We start from the raw sequence: 20737 nt of genomic DNA, 5'->3' as shown, positions 1-20737 counted from the left end.
ATTACTCATATCACTTTTATGACTGGAAAAGCGTTTCTGTGGAAGGAAACAAGTCGAAAGAAAAAGATTGCTTAATTGTTAATTATGTTTCCCTAAATTAAAGGAAAATTACCAATCCATACTTGGTTCATTTTCATCCAAAAATAAAGATGAATTTTCAACAACAGGTACAAAAATTTCAATATTTTTTGGTAGCCATGTGTAATGGATGTTTGCTTTTAATTCTTGAACATCATTATTAAAATCGTCAAATATTTATAGCTTATAATTATTTATTTTTTTATGTCAAACCCTAAGTTATATTCTTTATTTTGGATGTACTAAATGTTTTTAACTTCTGAATACTTCTTTTTCAGACCTTCTTCTGGATCCTTCAGTGAGAGAACAGAAAGAAGTTCTAGAATCCAATCAGAACTAGTGGACTGGCAGTTTGTTGATGACCCCTATGACCCCAAAACACCCAATAAATCCAAGCAAAAGAAAACAAGTCAAATTGCCAAAGAATTATCAGATCTTGTTGTGTATTTCCAGGCAATTAAGTTTAGAGGTAAGCTCATGTTTGTATTTTATAATATGAATTATCCATGTAAGAATGACCTTTTTATAGATGGGTAAAAACAGCAATTCCAATGCTATTTAAATTTACAAAATAAATAGGAGGATCCTGGGTTTCAAGGAGTTTAAAAGTATACATGTATGTAGACAGGAATAAAAAAATCTCTAGCGATTGTTTTGTAAATCTTTTATGATAGTGTTTTGTGTGAATTGTCAGTCTGACATTACTTTGTAGCTGTATTTTCAACAATATCATGAGTAGTTTTTTCTGAATGTGTTATTTCATACATTTATTTTAATGTCTTTTTCGTTCTTGAAGATAGTGTTGTTATTGCTAATTGTTGACATGCATAATATAAAAATTTATTCCTTAGACCACAATTAAAAAAATTTTGCAGAAGTAAAAACTAATGTAAATTGTTTATATATAGGGTTAACCATCAGTCCCAATACTTCACTGAAGAAGAAAGGAATCAGAAGAAGTGCCATTCTAACAAGTAACCCAAGTACACCTACCACTCTGTCTGAGAAGAGTGAAGTGAGCGTGTCTTCAAATATGATTCGACAGAGACGACCAGACAGTGTTCCTCCATGTTACCAGGTGTCATCACTAAATGAAGGCAAAGCCAGGACACTGTGTAGACGTAGTCCAATTGGTGTTATCAAATATCCTTAATGTATTATTATTGAGTAATTTTATTTTTAAAATACAGTCAAAACTGCTATAAATGTCACCTCTAGTTATATAAGCAAAACCTGTCTTGTCAGGCCTCTTTTTGTCCTTTTGTAGTAAAACATATGTAATTTCATTCTAGATTCCACCTCTTATATGAGATTCTGTACTTAAGGTAAACATTTTGCTAAATTGTGAGTGAAATAAAAAATAATGGGAAACTATTTATAAATTTGATATTTAAGAAAGATCAGAATCAACAAACAGGAAAACATTGAAATTTCTCAAACAGTTTTAACCCTACAAATTGTGAATTTAAATTCTGCAAAAAATTAACCCCTTCATAGTATCTATCTATCCATCAAACAAACACATTACATATATGGTTGTTTCCCATCTTGCATGAGAATCACTACATCTAAGATTGATAGAAATTTGTTTTTTTAAAAATAAAACGATAGTTTACCTTAACCTCATGTACTCATACTGAGAAGCAGCTGATGAGAACATACCCATCAGGCATGAGAATTGACTCATCCAACTTCAATCCTGTCATTTTCTGGGCTTTCGGTCTCCAGATGGTAGCACTCAATTATCAGACAGAAGGTAAGATCTATGTAATGAGAAAGCTAACAAAGGTTTTAGTTTAGGATTGCATATTGCCAAGATTGTGAAAATGATGAACGTTAATATTTGGTATTTTTGTTGAATGATAACTGTAAATTGCTCTTTTAAAATACCTGAAGTATAAGTTGTGTATACATCAACTTAGTTATGAATGAAAAGGCTTTAACTGTAACAAGTTGCGTTAAACTCTCAATGCTCAAACTCAAGTATGCTTGAACAGTTTACTTCAAACTTTTATTAGCTCACCTGGCCCACAGGGCCAAGTGAGCTTATGCCATCACTTGGCGTCCGTCGTCGTCTGTCGTCGTAAACTATTTCAAGAATCTTCTCCTCTGAAACTACTAGGCCAAATACTTCCAAACTTTAACTGAATGTTCCTTAGGGTATCAAGTTTATAAATTGTATCCGAAGTTTTGATCTATCAACAAACATGGTCGCCATTGCTAAAAATAGAACATAGGGGTCAAATGCAGTTTTTGGCTTATATCTCTAAAACGAAAGCATTTAGAGCAAATCTGACATGGGGGTAAAAATGTTCATTAGGTCAAGATCTATCAGCCCTGAAATTTTCAAATGAATCAAACAACCCATTGTTGGGTTGCTGCCACTTAATTGGTAATTTTAAGGAAATTTTGCAATTTTTGGTCATTATCTTGAATATTATTATAGATAAAGATAAACTGTAAACAGCAAAAATGATCAGCAAAGTAAGATCTACAAATAAGTTAATATGACCAAAAATGACAATTTTTCACAATTTGTTCATCATATTTGCTAACTTTAAAAAATCTTCTCCTCTAAAACTACTCAACCAAATTCAACCAAACTTCAACTGAATGATCAGTAGGGTGTATAAAATAAAGTTTGTGTTTTATTTTCTATTTCGTCAAAAAACATGGCCGTCATGGCTAAAAATAGAACACAGGGTAAAATGCAGTTTTTCAAGAATCTTCTCCTCTGAAACTACTTGGCCAAATACTTCCAAACTTTAACTGAATGTTCCTTAGGGTATCTAGTTTATAAATTGTATCCAAAGTTTTGATCTATCAACAAACATGGTCGCCATTGCTAAAAATAGAACATAGGGGTCAAATGCAGTTTTTGGCTTATATCTCAAAACCTAAATCAGTAAGAGCAAAAGTGACAGGGAGTCAAAGTGATGAAAAGGTCAAGATCTATCTGCTATGTAATTTTCAGGCTAATTGAACAACCTATTGTTGGGTAAATGTCAGATATAGTTATTTTTTTATGCCCGCGTCACACTGTCCCGATTTTTACGCCGATGGCAACACGATTATGGAAAATTTCAAAATCGGGACTGATCGTATCCAGATCGGGCTATTCGTAGTGCCATCTTTAACCATCGTAGAACCATCGGCCACTTTTCTAGCCTTTGGGGACAACTTCGGGAAGGGTTCTAAATTTTTTAACATGTTAAAAAATCCCCGAAGGTGCATCCGATGTTGAGGGTTCGTATTGAGTTCGTATCACCATCCTCACCATCGTAATCTCACCTGGAATGCATCTTTGAACATCGTATTGCATTCGTGTTTCCATCGTTTTCATCGGGCAGTTTTGACATTACGATGTCTACACGAATGAATCACGAAGCTACCCGAAGGTCTTACGATGGCAACACGACTTCGTAAAGACCTTGTAATCCCGTCGTGTTGCCATCGAATAAAAGTACGAAGGCGACAAGATGGAACTACGACGGCAATAAATCCAACTACAGTAAGTTAATTTTCGTGCTAAAATACATTTAAAGTGCCATGCGCGATATGCACTGGTCAGTTTAATACGACAGTTAAGAAAGACGTTCACAAATCATGGAGCTCATATCATATGATTCTATGAGGACAAGAAAGGCGACAGCGTTGTTTCTATTAATTCAAATGGAACAAGAAGAGCAGCTATTACAGGCTCAGGATTTACTTTTACAAGTAAAATATTACTTTTTTGTCAATTTTTCATATCAAGTAACATAATGAAAATCATAAACGCGCCTCGTACACCAACACTGCAGGTACACGTATATAGGGAAACCAACTTTTTCTTCATTCTGATTTTTTATGTATCGTCTAAGTTGTTGTCACAAGAATGTTACTCCATAACCATTTTGTTTTGTATATGTCATATTTTGCCGCATTTGTTGCTTTCCCCACATCCTTCCTTTTGTCTATATTATTATGATATTCTCCTGGAAAGAGCTCTTTTTGAATAAAATGGATCAACGAACCTATTACCTTACCTTTAAGATAGATCAGTAAACATCGGCATAATTATGGGTGATTATTCAGACTAGTGCACACATTTTACAGTTGAAACAAGGCAATGACGAGCGTGGCATCCCCTCGTATGTAACATATTGGGGACAAATATGGACACTATATTTGTATATGACATATGCAGAAAATGGTAAATTGAATAGGCATATTTGATACATAAACTATTTTTTTAGAAATCAACCGAAACATTCAGTAACTGGAAATACCTTTAATATTGTCTTAGAACCAGCAGGTAAAAAATGAGCAACCAATTTCCTGTGTATTATGCTATTTCAAGGAGAAAAAACAAGTCCATCTGCAAGACCTTGACCTTTGGCCTTGAACGTAAAAAATGTCAGATCATTTAACAAGGAGGAACAATATACCAAACGTGGTTAAAATCTTTTGAAGCATATTGGTTTTAAAGTGTCCACAAGGGTGATATTGTCTTGTATTACAACTGCCACTGTGACCTTGACATTTGAACTTTAAAGTCAATAGCACTTAAGATATTCTTAACGAGTAACACCATACCAAGTTTTGAGCATTTTGGTTCTAGAGTGTCTATAACAATTTTATCTACACGCAACTTACATGTAGTAGGTGAGGGGATAATAAACTAAGTTTTATAAGAATTAGACAAAAAGATACATCGTATGGCCATCACGCAATCATCGTAATCCATCGTGTAGGCTTCGGCTGAGATATGAAGCTTAAAACCCGTCTTCGGTTAACCTTCGTATGTCCATCTTTTGCTATCGTATGTAATTTCGGCACCATCGTATAGACTTCGTTATTCATCGTAATTGCTTAGGTCACTCTTTGGTATTTTAACGAGATCGGAATCAACTTCGTACGAACTTACAATTTTCGCATTCGGGTGTCCATCGTATATAAAAATCGGGACAGTGTGACGCGGGCATTAGGAAATTTTACAGGTTTTGAATTATTATCTTTAAAATTATAGTAGATAGAAAGAAAGTTTAAATGAGAAAAATTTTCAGCTAAGTAAGATCTACAAATAAGATATAATGACCAAAATTGTAAATTGACCCCTTAAGGAGTTATTGGCCTTTAAAGACAATTTTACACAATTTGTTCATCATATTTGTTAACTTTCAAAAATCTTCTTCTCTGAAAGTACTAAACCAATTGCAGGTAAACTTATGCTAAATGATTCTAAGGGTATCTTGTATAAAGTATGTGTTTTGTAAAAAACATGGCCGCCATGGCTAAAAATAGAACATAGGTTAAAATGCATAAAATGCAGTTTTTGGCTTGTATTTCAAAAACTAAAGCATTTAGAGCAAATATGTTGAGGAGTTTTAAGTGTTTATTAGGTCAAGATCTATCAGCCCTGAAATTTTCAGACAAATCGATACTCATTGTGGGGTTGTTGCCACTTAATTGGTAATTTTAAGCAAATTTTTCAGTTTTTGGTTATTATCTTGAATATTATTATAGATAGAGATAAACTGTAAACAACAAAAATGTTTATCAAAGTAAGATCTACAAATAAGTTTAATGACTAAAAATGCCAGTTGATGCCTTAAGGAGTTATTGCCCTTTAATGATAATTTTACACAATTTTTCATTGTTTGCTAACTTAAAAAAATCTTTTTCTCTTAAACTACTGAACCAATTTCACTTTAACTTAAAACTTAACAATCCTTAGAGTAACTTGTATTAATTTGTGTTTTTTTATACCCCCCAAAAAACAAAGTTTTGGGGAAGTATATAGGAATCACCCTGTCCATCCGTCTGTCTGTCCATATGTCTCGTAAACGCAACTCCTCCTTAATGGATGGACCAATATTAATGAAACTTCACACAGTTGTAGTACACAACCTGAGGATGTGCATGAAGGAAAATATTTCTGGTCGGAATTATTTTAAGGGAGATAATTGATTTTACTTAGTTAAATATAGCTATAAATGGCAACAAGTCTGTAAGCGCAACTACTCCTAAACAGATTAATCAATATTGATGAAACTTTACACAGTTTTTGTACACAACCTGTAGATGTGCATGAAGGAAGATATTTCTGGTAAGATTTTTTTCAAGGGAGATAAGCACAACTCCTCCTAAATGACTGTACCAATATTAATTAAACTTTACACAGATCCAGTACATGACCAGAGAATGTGCATAAAGGAAGATATTCTTGGTCTGAAATATTTGAAGGGAGATAATTAACTTAATTTATATAGATTTAGTTATTTTTTTGGTTTCTACACACTGACTTAAAATATGCAAAGAGAGATAACTCTAATTATTATTAATTTTAAATGTTCTTTCATTTCCTTTTACTTCAAGAAAAATAGCCAATGTTGCTAGGGGTAAAATGCATTATTTTTGCCTGTGAAGAAAATATGACAGATACAAAGAATGTTTGAATGGCATATTTTAGCACACACTGAAAAGCAAAAATAATCATTGATGAATGATTTAAACAAAAAAATTGAAGGTGAGCGATTCAGGCTCTTGAGAGCTTCTTGTGTTACTTTTGGGACTGCTAAAAGAAATATCGTTTTGGATTAAAAAAAAAAATCTGTTTAGTAGTTCAAGAACAGTGGGACTTGTGCTGTCATATATTTCATATCATGCACAAACTTGGGTGTGCTTGCATCAATTTACTTAAAACTTTTCACTGTTGTTTAAATTGGTTAAAGTAAAGTCTGTTGAATTTTCAACTACAAGTGATGCTGCAGTTTTACAAGAAACCTCTGATAGCAGTCTTTTAGATTCTAATTTTGCGTTGAATTTTCAGACAGAGCCATGGCCCTCAACACAGCCATGTTTGAACAGAATGGTCAGAGTGGATATGTATTGAAGCCAGCTGTCATGTGGGATAAAAGTCACATGATGTACAATCATTTTAATCCAATGGACAAAGAATTTGATGGATTACATGCAACTTTACTTACTTTACGGGTAAGCTTAGTTTTTTCCATTACTAATTTTTTTTTAACTGAGAATCTATGCAGGAAAAATCCACCTAATCATTAGGTAGAAATCTTTTTTCTTAAAACTTTATGCTTTTTACCACAAAAAGTGATAGGAGTGTTCCTGATGAAAGTTAATCCAGAAAAGCACTAAAATGCATGCACCAAATTCAAAGAATTTTTATTTTATTCATTAAAAGTTTTCTTTGTTACAAGCATATGTTAAATTAACATAAATTTGTATCTACCTTTTAAATTATTTTCTCTCTCTCTTATTTCAACTTATCAAGGAGACTTTTTACTTATATATATCCTTATGATACATAAATTTAATACATTTAACTGTTCAATCACTGCAAGTGCACATTATTTATTGGTTTAAGAATCATTAGAAATTTATGTTTTATTTTTTTGCCCCATTTATGGGCATTATGTTTTCTGGTCTGTGCAACCATTTGTCTGTCTGTCCATTCATTCGTTCGTCTGTCTGTCCGCTTCAGGTTAAAGTTTTTGGTCGAGGTAGTTTTGATGAAGTTGAAGTCCTATCAACTTGAAACTTAGTACACATGTTCCCTATGATATGATGTTTCTAATTTTAATGCCAAATTAGAGATATTCCCCCATTTTCACGGTCCATTGAACATAGAAAATGATAGTGCGGATGGGGCATCCGAGTACTGGGGACACATTCTTGTTTAAACAATTAAATATATTTGTTTGTATTTGTAGGTTATATCTGGACAATACATAAGTAGCATCCATACAGCCAGTACTTATGTGGAAGTGGAAATTATAGGAATACCTGTGGATTGTGCCAAACATAAGACTAATGTGGCCTCCAGAAACTCTTTGAATCCTATCTGGAATGATACCTTTACTTTTCAGGTAAGAACAGTCTTTATTTCCCTTCACACCAATTTACTTGAGGGGAGAACAAGGAGATTTTGTATGATTGCTATTAAGACAAATGGCCTCCAGACACTGATGAAACACAACTATATATATATAGGCTGCAACTATGAGCAAAATTCAAATCCAATATACAAATATTATTTTCATGGTTAAATTGACTAGATTTTATTTATATACAAATGCTTGTTTAAAAGTAGCTTACAATAAGAATACTTGAAAGTCATAAAATTTCAGTACAAGATTTGTTATAAAGTGTCACAGGCTCATAAGAAAAATAGGGTTTGACAGGTGATGTGAAATGAATGAAAATCCTGCCATTGAACAAAGACAAAAAGATATTAGAAAATGTGTGGCATAATCACAAAAGTGTATTGAAATATTCATTGTTTTAATAATCTTTGGTCATGGCCTGTAATATTTATTGCAGCATACTTGTTGTAGCATATTATTGTAAGAAAAATTCATAATATCTAATAAAATTTGTAGATTTAGTTAACAAAGTTTTTATATTTGTATAAAGTAACATTTGTTTATAGTTGAAAATTGATTTAACGTTAAATGAGCTATAGTTAAAAATTGCTTGCTAGTCCCTCTCTGTGATTAATATTAGATAGCTCTGATTAATGTTACTTTCCAATCAATCTATCATAAAGGGGAGATAAATAATTTGATATATGGAAGTTTTTAACGACCTTGACTGGCTCTACAGCCCTTAATAATTTGACTTTCATTTATAGTCTTTTTCAAACATGACGAACGGTTCTTTATATTGGTATGTAATCATTTTAAACGTTTCAAATTTATGAAATTATATTCGTACATTAATGTTTTTGATACACCAATAACATAAACTGAAATATATTGAATTGATACATTTTGTAATTATTCAAAATTACATCAGAAACCTATACTTAATTATAAAAAATGAACATGTTAAAGGGAGGCAATACTCGCATAACTTTTTTTCGAATCGACACATAATACAAAGGAATGTCACTCTTGCATACAAATGGCACATCAATATAATTAATTAACTGTGCATTCGTGCTCCACCTTTAATGAAGATTCTAAATTATAAATATGACCAAAATTTGTTAATCTATAGGATAGTGAAGACTATATATAATGAAAGCTAACTCACTGTAAAAAATATTTCTTTGAAATTTGTTTAAACTTCCTCAGAAAAATGCTCGAGCCACTTGACTTTCATAGCTCATAACATTTTAACACAATATTTTTATAAAGAAGTAATATAAAAGATTATTTGCTTCTCAAAGTGTAAGACGCAATAAAAATCGTATGCTTGCATCATCTTACCCAAATACAGATTAAATTAAGTCCTGAACATTTCGACATTTGTTTGATAATTTTTTTAAATACCGGTTTGTAACAAATCACAAGTACATATTAAGATCCAACTAAATACCGATATCCCGATATTGTCAGGTAAATATGCTACTTGTTGGTTGTTTATGTACAAGATGACTCATACTCTTTGTTCCCTAAATTAAATTGCTTCATTTTTTTTTCTTTCAATCTTGTTTTGAATACCATGAATGTATTGTAAAACTGCTTATTAATGACGTGTTAGATTCTAATATGTATTTTATTTTAATTTTATGGAAAGAAATATGAAATATCCTACATTGCATGATGACAAAAAGTAAAATGATATTATACAATGACTGTCTTTTGATGAGGTAAATATGCGGTTTTATTGACTTTTGAAAAATGATATTCACTGAGGCTGACGGCCGAAGTGAATATCAGTTTTTCAAAAGTCAATAAAACCCCATATTTACCGAAACAAAAGACAGTAATTGTTTTATTCCATATTCCGAGAGAAGAAAATGTATTTAATGACAAACATATACCATTTTTTTTTACATGAAACATTTTACCATAACGTTCCATGCATGTAAAAGCGCGTGACGTTTAGCGCGGTGAATAACACTTTCTCAGGTGAATATGCTTTTTTATTCAAAATCCAATTCATATAAAGAAACCTACTAAAATAATACCAATATGGAATAAATTTTTTTATTTTAGATAATGTTCCATGACTTGGCTTTCATTAGATTTGTAGTGATAGATGCCAGCACCAATCATATCCTCTCTCAGAGAATTATACCACTTAGGTGTCTGAGACCAGGTAAAACTTTGATATTATCACACCATAAACCAGTCAGTTGTGTTAAGGTGGTACCTAACACTACAGGGAGATAACTCTGTAAAATCAGCAGAATGTTTTAATGACGTTGTGTTGTTAAGGGAATATTAAGCATCTCAATGATCAAAATAAGTGGATGTCAAAATGCTTTATAACCAGTGTAATTTTTCTGATTAAACGATTGGTTCAAATTTTTTGAATTTTTGATATTTTTGTTAAACGGTAAAAGTAGACACTGGGTCAAAATTTTATGAAAATTAAACGAGCCAGATTGATTTTAGTGAAAGCTTTGGGTACCACCTTAAGTAAAAAAAAATTGAAGTGGTTTTATTCCAATAGATTAATATAGACCATTTCATAAGCATATGTGTATGAAACAACTACTTTTGTAAATTCATTGAGTTAGAGATGAAGATTTCTCTGAAATAAACCATATAAATTTTCTTGAAAGGAAATTGTATGGTGTAATTGTTGTAATTTCTATTAAGGGTTTTAACATTTAAACATAGCTGTACTCTAATTTTTTGCTGAAATGTATCAAATGTTGAAGACATATTATTTTAACACTGTGAATGAATAAGGGAGTCACTGTGTTACTCAGTGATTCACATGACACCAACAGGAGTGATTTTACTGTGGATTCACTTATTTAAGTTGGTACCAGTTTTCGTTGAGGAAAAACCATTTTGTTGATATATGATTTGATGAGTTTGCTAAAGTTTGTATACAAACATGGACATAATTTCTTCTTCTTTGAACATCTAAACTCTTGGTTACTTATACACATGAAATCTATGAAAATTTGGTATACAACGAACAGGATACTGATTAATTCACAGTTACCAACTTGTCTTTACTGTAATCTGTACAAAACGGATATGATGTGTTTGTGGAATTTTTATGCCCCAACTACCATAGTAGAGGGGCATTATGTTTTCTGGTTTGTGTGTCCATCTGTTTGTTCTTTTGTCCGTCCGTTCGTCCTGCTTCATGTTAAAGTTTTTGGTCAAGGTAGTTTTTGATGAAGCTGAAGTCCAATCAACTTGAAACTTAGAACACATTTTCCTTATGATATGATCTTTCTAATTCTAAAGCCAAATTAGACTTTTAACTCCAATTTCACGGTCCACTGAACATAGCAAATGAAAGTGCGAGTTTTAGGTTAAAGTTTTTGGTCAAGGTAGTTTTTGATGAAGCTGAAGTCCAATCAACTTGAAACTTAGAACACATTTTCCTTATGATATGATCTTTCTAATTCTAAAGCCAAATTAGACTTTTAACTCCAATTTCACGGTCCACTGAACATAGCAAATGAAAGTGCGAGTTTCAGGTTAAAGTTTTTGGTCAAGGTAGTTTTTGATGAAGCTGAAGTCCAATCAACTTGAAACTTAGAACACATTTTCCTTATGATATGATATTTCTAATTCTAAAGCCAAATTAGACTTTTGACTCCAATTTCACGGTCCACTGAACATAGCAAATGAAAGTGCGAGTTTCAGGTTAAAGTTTTCGGTCAAGGTAGTTTTTGATGACGTTTAAGTCCAATCAACTTGAAACTTAGTACACGTGTTCTCTATTGTAATATCTTTCTACTTTTAATGCCAAATTAGATTATTTACCCAATTTCACAGTACATGGAAAATGATGATGTGAGTGGGGCATCCGTGTACTTTGCTTCAGGTTAAAGTTAACTACAATCCCCTTCCCGTTCATGAATGTGACCTACCGAATAAGACTATTTACCAGATTTGTTATCACATAAGCAACACAATGGGTTCCACATGTGAAGCAGGATCTGCTTACCCTTCTGGAGCACCTGAGATCACCCCTAGTTTTTTGTTGGGGTTCGTGTTGTTTATTCTTTAGTTTTCTTTGTTTTGTCATGTGTGCTGTTGTTTGTTTGTCTTTTTCATTTTTAGCCATGGCGTTGTTAGTTTGTTTTAAATTTATGAGTTTGACTGTCCCTTTGGTATCTTTCGTCCCTCTTTTGGACACATTCTTGTTTATAAACAAAGTTACTTGATCTTTATCGTGTGTATATTTTTTACAGGATACAGACATGTGAGATTAAGAAATGCCAGTAACAAGCCATTAGAACTTGCCACTTTGTTCATCTGCTCTAAACATGAGGAAGAACTTCTGGACATGTGTAGTGGAGAAAACAATAATGAATATATGGTGGATTATTCATCAGCCAAACGAAGGTCATTTGCCAAGGTCAAAGATTCTTCTGAAGGTGGAAGAGATGTAAGTTTTATTGAAAAACTTTCAAAATCAGATTTGATTAGATGAGACAGATTATCATTATAGATTTGAATTTGTTTCTGATATCAAATTATAAAGCTGTTTGCTTACTAAATATGATTTACTGAAGATTTACTGAAGAAATCAGCCTTTAACAAAATTCTCTTTTTTGTAACTGCACCATACCTTTTTCAATTCAACAAATTTATTTTTTATTTTCTAAACACAATTCTTTTTAATATTTTGATTTTCTACTGTTTACCTTATTATGAAGTAATTTTGTTCTTGAATAAAGGTAACCTGTTATGTATAGAAAATAATTTTCTATTGTTTTCTTTCATTTTTTAGTTACTTGTCCCAGTCAACGTTGGTGCTAGAAAGAGAAGAATGTTTTTCATCAGTGTTTACGGAGTTAATGATCCTGATGAGTATGTAATCCTGAAGGTCACACAAGATACATCAGTATATGATGCCATTGCTCAGGTATATAATCTTTAAAAACAAAAACAAGACATATGTTAACCAACTTTCTTTGTAAAAAGTCAAATCAGCTACAGTAATTATAAAAATGGTGAAAAGTAAAATAATTATATTCATATGAATTTAAATTTTAGTACTACAAAATATATCAATGAATGTTGATTCCTGAAGAAAACCTTATGAAATTGTATTTATATTAGGAAAACAGTTGTTTTTTCCAGAAACAGATTTTGATTTTAATAAGAAAAAAGAAATTTCAACATAATTTTGACAACAACAAAAAACATCTTGACCATCTTCTTTTATCCTGTAGGCATTGAGTAAGGCTGGGAAGGTTGATGATATCATAACCAACTATGTTTTGGTGGAAGATGTTCAGAGTGGATGGGAGAAGAAGGAACAAGAAAGAGCAAGTGAGCAGAGAATACTGGATATGACTGAGAAAGTATTACAGGCTCAGAATAGATGGACTGGAGCAGGGAAGTTTATTCTTAGGAAAGTCAGTGATGTAAGTTTCTTAACATCTAGCTGTTAAAAAAGGGTGAAAAAGTAATAACTTTATAATATTAATTTCTATTGGAAATTTAACATTTAGTTGTTTAGTATGTCCAAACTCTCACAGACTTATAGACCTATTGTCAAATGACTGTTGATATTATGTTGATATGATTTTAAAGATGTACATGTTCTATTTGTTCGTTGTATTTCATATATAACTGGTTATATATTTGAGCAGCTAAACAGTTTGGATTGTTTATATACATTCAAAAACAGTTGGATCTAAAAAAAAAATAGACTTCAAGGAGAGAGAGTCAATTGGTTCAAATTATTTCACAGTATACATTTTCACACTGATTTTGAAAATTTGCAAGAAAAAAAATCAGAGTTTAAACATCTTATTCAGTAGTTAGAAATAATTTGACACAATAAAAAAAAATTTAATTTTCATTGTAGGATCCTAGCAGTAGAGCTTGGATTACAACCATGCTATCCAGGGAACGACAGGTTGGTAAACTTAAAAAAATAAGTTTCTTCAAGGTTCTTTGGTTATATACAAAATTTGAGCATTTAGCTGTTTGATTGTCAGGAAACATGAGAAGAGTACTCAGTTTAAATATATATATGTTGTTATAAAGAACTTGTTCAATCTTTATTGAAAAATAAGTATGTTGGGGTTTTCTCACATCAAAGTTACTTTTTGAATATTCCGAAAAGAGCATGAAAGTCATTTCCATTGATCTAAGTCTTTTTTATGTTAAAATTTAAATTATAATTATGTAAAGATATTTTAAAAAATGTGCCTCTACAGAAAAAAAAGAAATGTGCTTTCTCTTGATTCTAGGTACAGTAAATGAACATTTACAAATCCGTTTCAGACATTAAATTTAAAAATTCAAAAATAAATTTGTTTCAGACATTAAATTTAAAAATTCAAAAATAAATTTGTTTCAGACATTAAATTTAAAAATTCAAAAATAAATTTGTTTCAGACATTAAATTTAAAAATTCAAAAATAAATTTGTTTCAGACATTAAATTTAAAAATTCAAAAAGAAATTCCAATGAATTACTTAACTTTTTTTTTTATTAATTATTAAGCAAATTAGGGAAATTCGTGTTTTCATATATAAACTCTGTTAGGACTGTTATCACATGATGGATATTGAATCATTTTTCAGAGAATAAAATGTGAGAATGATGCTGCTGATTGGGAGAGTGTGGAACAAGTTTTTATTGTCTGTGTATATAATGTAGCACCAGACCAACCCTACACAATATTCAAGGCACCAATATCCAGTACAGCTCAAGATATCATTACACAGGTAAAATAAACTTAGATGAATTAAGGTCTGTATGAAATATCAATGAGACAGCAACCTACCACATAAAAGGATATATGGAAGTTATCTATGTATAAATATACAAGATTTAAATACTGAGAATCCCTGACAGGGTTCCCATTTAGGAATTGTATTGGATGTTTCTTAAACTAACTTTTGAATACTGTTTTCTGAGATATTGATAATATATCTGTTAAATTTAATTGTGCCTAGAAAGGGGAACCGTCATACAATATTATAGTCTTTCATCGTCGGATAATTAAATTGTTCCAAAATCAAATACAGAATTATACATTCATGATTTTTCTTGTTGTGGTTTAAAAATGTACCATGCACTATTTTTTAGTTAAAAAAGAAAGAAAATTAACCTAAACTATATAGCTATGTAAGTTAATAACATTAACGGTACCAATTTTCCTGCACCAGATGCGCATTTCAACAATACATGTCTCTTCAGTGATGCTCGTGGCCAAAATATTGAAATCCAAAGCTTATATAAAAGATGAAGAGAATTGAGTGCAAAAATGTAATACTTTAGGATAATTTTCAGGCCATGATGAAAGCCCACAGATCAGATCCTGAAAACCTAAGGAAGTTTGTATTAGTTGAAGAGGTAGAATGTCCTAGCAGTGAAACACAGAGTCCACATGCCAGGCGGCACAGCACTGACCACCCAGACAGACGTATTCTTGATGATGATGAAAATGTTTACCTAGCTCAGAGAGAATGGAAAACAAATGGAAAATTTATTATTATGGACAAAAGTCAAGCTGAACATGATATTATACATGTAAGATAATCAGATTAACTAAATATCAGCAATAAGATAAGAGAAAATTCTGCTATTGTAGCAAAAATAGCAATGCAGTTTTATCACATTTTTGTATTGATTTTGTTATTTTGAACATAGATTTGACATCGACTAAAAGATTTTCAAATTTCCTTGTATTGTTATGATAAATATTGACTTATACAATAATTTTAGATAAGTAGTGTTGCAACAATTTATACCAAAAGTTATGTTAAAATTATTTGTTTAAGGCATTTGAGAGGTAATTTTTCTGGAGTTTTTTTAAATAATGATTGGGAGTAAAAAATTTAAAACAAATAATGACATTTTAAAGTAATTTCAGAAATACTCATTATCTTTATTTTTGCTAAAGATTGAGAGAAAAAAGAAAGGATCATCAAAGAGTGGACCATCAAAAGGAGGAACAAGTAAAGTGCAACCAAAGAAAAAGTCCACCAAAACTCAGTCTCCTGATAAAACTGAAACAAGTTCTGGTATGTGTACACTTTATTCACTTATTCTCTTGATAAAACTGAGACAAGTACTGGTATGTTCACTTTGTTCACTCTTGTTCATTCTTTTTATAAAACAGACAAACATGACACTTCGTTTACTTATTATCCTGATGTAATAGACACACATGACACTTTGTTTACTCATTCTCCTGATAGAACAGACAAACATGACACTTTGTTTACTTATTATCCTGATGTAATAGACAAACATGACACTTTGTTCACTCATTCTCCTAATAAAACTGACCAACATGACCACTTTGTTTACTTATTATCCTGATGTAATAGACACACATAACACTTTGTTTACTCATTCTCCTGATAAACATGACACTTTGTTCATTCATTCTCCTGATAAAACTGATAAACATGACACTTTGTTCACTCATTCTCTTGAGTAACTTGAGACAAGTACAGACATGAACCGTTTTTTAACTCATTTCCTGATAAAAACAGACAAACATGACACTTTGTTCAATCATTCTTCTGATAAAAGACAAACATGACACTTTGTTCAATCATTCTCCTGATAAAAGACAAACATGACACTTTGTTTAATTGTTATCCTGATGTGATAGACAAACATGACATTTTATTCACTTATTCTCCTGATAAAACTGACAAACATGATACTTTGTTCACTCATTCTCCTGATAAAACAGACAAACATGACACTGTTCATTTATTCTCTTGATAAGTAAACATGACACTTTGTTCACTTATTCTCTTGATAATCAAACATGACACTTTGTTCACTTATTCTTTTGATGAGCAAACATGACACTTTGTTCACTTATTCTCTTGATAAACTTGAGACAGATATATTTGTACTCAATGTACACTTATTATCCTGATAAAACTGAGACAAATAGAGACCCTTTGTTCATATATTCTACTCATAAAACTGAGACAAATATGTACATTGAGACAAGTATATATATTGTACACTTTGTTTACTCTGTATCCTGATAAAACTGAGACAAAGATGTACACTTTGTTCATTCATATTCAAAAGAAGCAACAAGGAAATTTTTCAGGTGAACAGTTCAGAGGGAAAGGTGTAGTAAGAAATCCAGATAAAAGTTTTGGTAATTTATTATACATTATTTTGGCAAACATGGAATGGAAATAAATAAAATGAAAATATGATAACACACATGTCTTGGAATGAAGGATATTAATAGATCAATTGTTTACTAGCATATTATATAGATATTTTTGAATTATTAATAGGTACCAAGCTACCAACAACATCAGGTGCATGGCAAGGAAGTCCTTCATCCCAGTCAGGATCTACTCTGAAGAGACTGTCGGCCAAGTTTTCACACAAGCTTAGCAAATGAAGAAGTTACCACAAAGAGGACATTTAATTCACATCAAGATATTTCACAGATCAGTAGTAGAACTTGGAATTGTAATTGCAGGAATATTGTAACATCTGTTATTCTAATTTTGCATGACGGTCAGAATTGCCATTACATGTAGTAATGCATTGAAAATGTTATTTATATTTGCTGCTTTTTTTTACATAAAAAAAATCCAAGAAAATCTGCTGATTTACCTATATGGACCATTTGAAGTACAGAAGTGACAATGATAAGGGTATTGTTATGATTTTTATAAAATTCAAAGGTCACCAGTTCAAACATTGAGATATTGATGTGAATTCAGATTATGAAAGTGAGAATTTACATATTTTGTATGTTTGTGTTATCATAATTGGGATAAGTTCCATTCATTGTCATAAAAAAGACATCATCTATTATGACCCATGTACAAATTTGTGCTATTTTGAAAATGCAGTTTGTAATGAATGGTTTGTTGGTGCAGATAAAGGGAGATAATACAAGTTTTGTAGATTAAATTATCTCCCTTCATCAACACTGTAAAATATAAACTTTACAATTTAATGCTTGAGCATGCATTATTTTATGATATTACAAAAAGATCTCTAATTGAAGTGCATATCTGCTCTGTTATTTAATTGTGTAACATATGTTGCTATTTCCGGGTGAATTGAGACATGAAATAATTGTGTATTTGGACAATAAAAGTTGTAATGTGTAAATGCTTAAGTGAAAGAATATGTGTGATATGAATCAGTTGACTATACGAGGAGATTGTTATAGAAATAATTATTTAGATGTAAAACATACTTTGTTTTAAACCTATTTGTGCTGTTGTTAAAGAAAATATCTAGAGGAAACTATAAAATGCATGTAAACTTTGAAACAAAGGCATTGCAGGATCTCACCAGAAAACCTAATTGTAAGGTATTTTATTACCATGTTTTTAACCCTTAAAACACAAATATAGTATACTTTTATCAGTTTGTAAAACAACTGTGATTTAGTGTGAACTGTTCAAGTCCAAAGTCTTTCAAAGAATTTATAAGTTTACAAACTATAAAGCAATTAGCCACGAAAATAAGAAATATAGAAAAATGAAAAAAAAAAATAAAGACAGACAAACAGTCAACAATTAGGTGCTACAATATAAAAAAAAAAAAGAAAATGGGGGAAAAATAAATCAAAAAGATACATCAAATCACAAAAACTGCAACATTTAGCTAATAGGATTAAATTTGTACTACTTTCTAGTAAGGTAAATAGTCACTGAATTTCAATTGTTAAATAGAATCCAACAAAAAAGAAGGTATTGTTTGCAAAGCTAGTCAGATATGGATGTTGTATTAAACAGAAATCTATATTGATTATTTTGTGTAGGATTTTTATGTAAAACAAATTTTGTAAAGTAGATCTTAGCTATTATGATTGCTGAAGTATGTTTGAGCCCCAGTAGTTGCACACAAATAGAAAGATTAAAACATCAAAGATCAACTTGTTAAAAGAGTGTTTCAATTTAAATTGTGTATATGTTTACCATTTTATTTCGCAACTGATCAGTTCTCCTTAAAATTTAAAATTTGTTTGTTATTGAAATTACCTTGATTCACTTTTTCTGTGGAACTTCAAAAGTTAGTTTTCAGTAATTTGTCTTTTGTATATAGCTTTCCATACAATTAAAGCAGAATTGACCACTTGCAAGAAAACTGGTTAATACCTGTACAATTTTAGGTGTAAAAGGTTAAACCATGTATGGTTTATGCTGTAGAATAGACATAGGTGTTGAAATATTAGTTACCAGTGTCAAATTGTATAAATTAATTTAGCCAACATTAGAAAATCAAAATGTTGATAAATGTTATAAGCCATTTGTGTTTATCATTTGCTTTCAAATGTTATTGTGATTTTATCAATGTTATTGTGAATTTTTGTTGATTTTTACAGTTAAAAAAGATATTTTTACCATTCCAAAGGAACAAAAATAAAATTATTTATTTGTGTCTTGTTTTTTATTTTCTTAAATTTAGCCCCTTGATCTATTTAACTATGATAAAACATATTGGTCTCAATAGATGAATTTGTAGTGTGTTAGACAAAAGATATATTATACAGATGCTCCCACTCTGAATTGAAATAACATATCGCTGCATGTATGGCACTCTCTTATTTAATCTGAAATGAACTTTTTAGAGGTGAAGATTTAGAAAGACAAGGATATACATACAAGTCCATAAATTTTTAGTCAGTTGTGTTTGTTGTTCTTTTGATAAGATTCCTAAGTTTCTCTACCAGTCATCTTATGAAAATGGTTCCAAATCAGCTCTTATTATTTGAAAAATGCCAATGAAGTGGCAACAGAGCTACCATAATGTGATAAAATATGTCAATATATTACCCAAAGTTTCTCTCTGATTTTTTTTAATTATTTTGTATAATTAATCCAAGAGAGCATTATAAAACTATCAAATATTTAAAAAAAGTTGTTTCAATCATGATAGCCTTTAAAATGAAAGATGTACTTATAAAATTAATGAAGTTGTTCAGATTTAAATTTCAAAATAAATTTTGAAACTTATTTTTAGGTTATACCTAGTTTATCCCTTTACAGTCTTCATGTTCTCAAATGTCTTTATATAAGTGTAAATTTTCACAAAATCTCCCTTTTTCATAAACTATGTTTAAAGGCACAATGTTCTACTCCCTAACACAAGAGCTTTCAAAATATATGCTCATTATCACCAAAATGTCTAAAGTTATGTCTCTTCTGCCTTTAAAAAAACATAATATATAACTCTAAGAATAAACAAAAAAGATTTAGAATTGAATAACCACACTATGGTTAAATCTTGTAATACTCAAATGAATGCATATTGAAGATGTGAAACTATTGTTTGACCACTTCCTAAGTAGATTCTAAACATTCTTGATGACAACCTCATGTGTGGATCTTATATTTGGATCTATGATTTACATAGTTAACAATTCTTAAAGAATTTTCATTTCCTTTGAAAGTAAACAATATACTTATCAAAATACAACAAAAAGTAAAATAACAAAAAATTCAAAACTTAAGAAAAATTCAAATTGGAAAGTCCCAAATCATATGGCAAATCAAAAGCTCAAACATATCATATGAATAATAACAATTGTTGTAATCCTGTCTTGGTACAGGCATTTCCTTGTGTAGAAAAGGGCAGATATATATGAACCTTGTTTTATAGCTAGGTAAATTAGGTTCTCACTTTTAAGCAGGTGCATACAAGGCTTTTATATTGACAATGTGTGAACAAAACAAACAGACATGATAGATAAACATGTTATAAATAGGGGTACAGCAGTCAACTTTGTGTTTTATTTTTTAATCACTATAAGA

At 30.8% G+C, this 20737-nt stretch overlaps 1 protein-coding gene across 4 annotated transcripts in view; it reads left to right on the top strand.

Annotated features, from left to right (window-relative positions):
- LOC143072991 (1-phosphatidylinositol 4,5-bisphosphate phosphodiesterase epsilon-1-like) overlaps positions 1-19362 on the top strand; it is a 139184-nt gene extending 119822 nt beyond the window's left edge. For all 4 annotated transcript variants that reach the window (XM_076248195.1, XM_076248197.1, XM_076248198.1 and 1 more), the window contains 14 exons: positions 357-547; positions 987-1221; positions 1710-1834; positions 6893-7056; positions 7797-7952; positions 10029-10131; positions 12200-12396; positions 12742-12876; positions 13187-13381; positions 13828-13878; positions 14552-14695; positions 15264-15503; positions 15877-15997; positions 17252-19362. In XM_076248195.1, coding sequence (XP_076104310.1) covers positions 357-547; positions 987-1221; positions 1710-1834; positions 6893-7056; positions 7797-7952; positions 10029-10131; positions 12200-12396; positions 12742-12876; positions 13187-13381; positions 13828-13878; positions 14552-14695; positions 15264-15503; positions 15877-15997; positions 17252-17361 — 2167 coding nt within the window. In that variant the 3' untranslated portion in view covers positions 17362-19362. The remainder of the gene's footprint in view (positions 1-356; positions 548-986; positions 1222-1709; positions 1835-6892; positions 7057-7796; positions 7953-10028; positions 10132-12199; positions 12397-12741; positions 12877-13186; positions 13382-13827; positions 13879-14551; positions 14696-15263; positions 15504-15876; positions 15998-17251) is intronic.
- Positions 19363-20737: the final 1375 nt, after the last annotated feature.

Source organism: Mytilus galloprovincialis, chromosome 4, assembly GCF_965363235.1.
Source record: "Mytilus galloprovincialis chromosome 4, xbMytGall1.hap1.1, whole genome shotgun sequence".
NCBI classification, from domain to species: domain Eukaryota; kingdom Metazoa; phylum Mollusca; class Bivalvia; order Mytilida; family Mytilidae; genus Mytilus; species Mytilus galloprovincialis.
The sequence above is the reverse complement of the archived record's forward strand: the minus strand, read 5'-3'. Positions and strand labels throughout refer to the sequence as shown.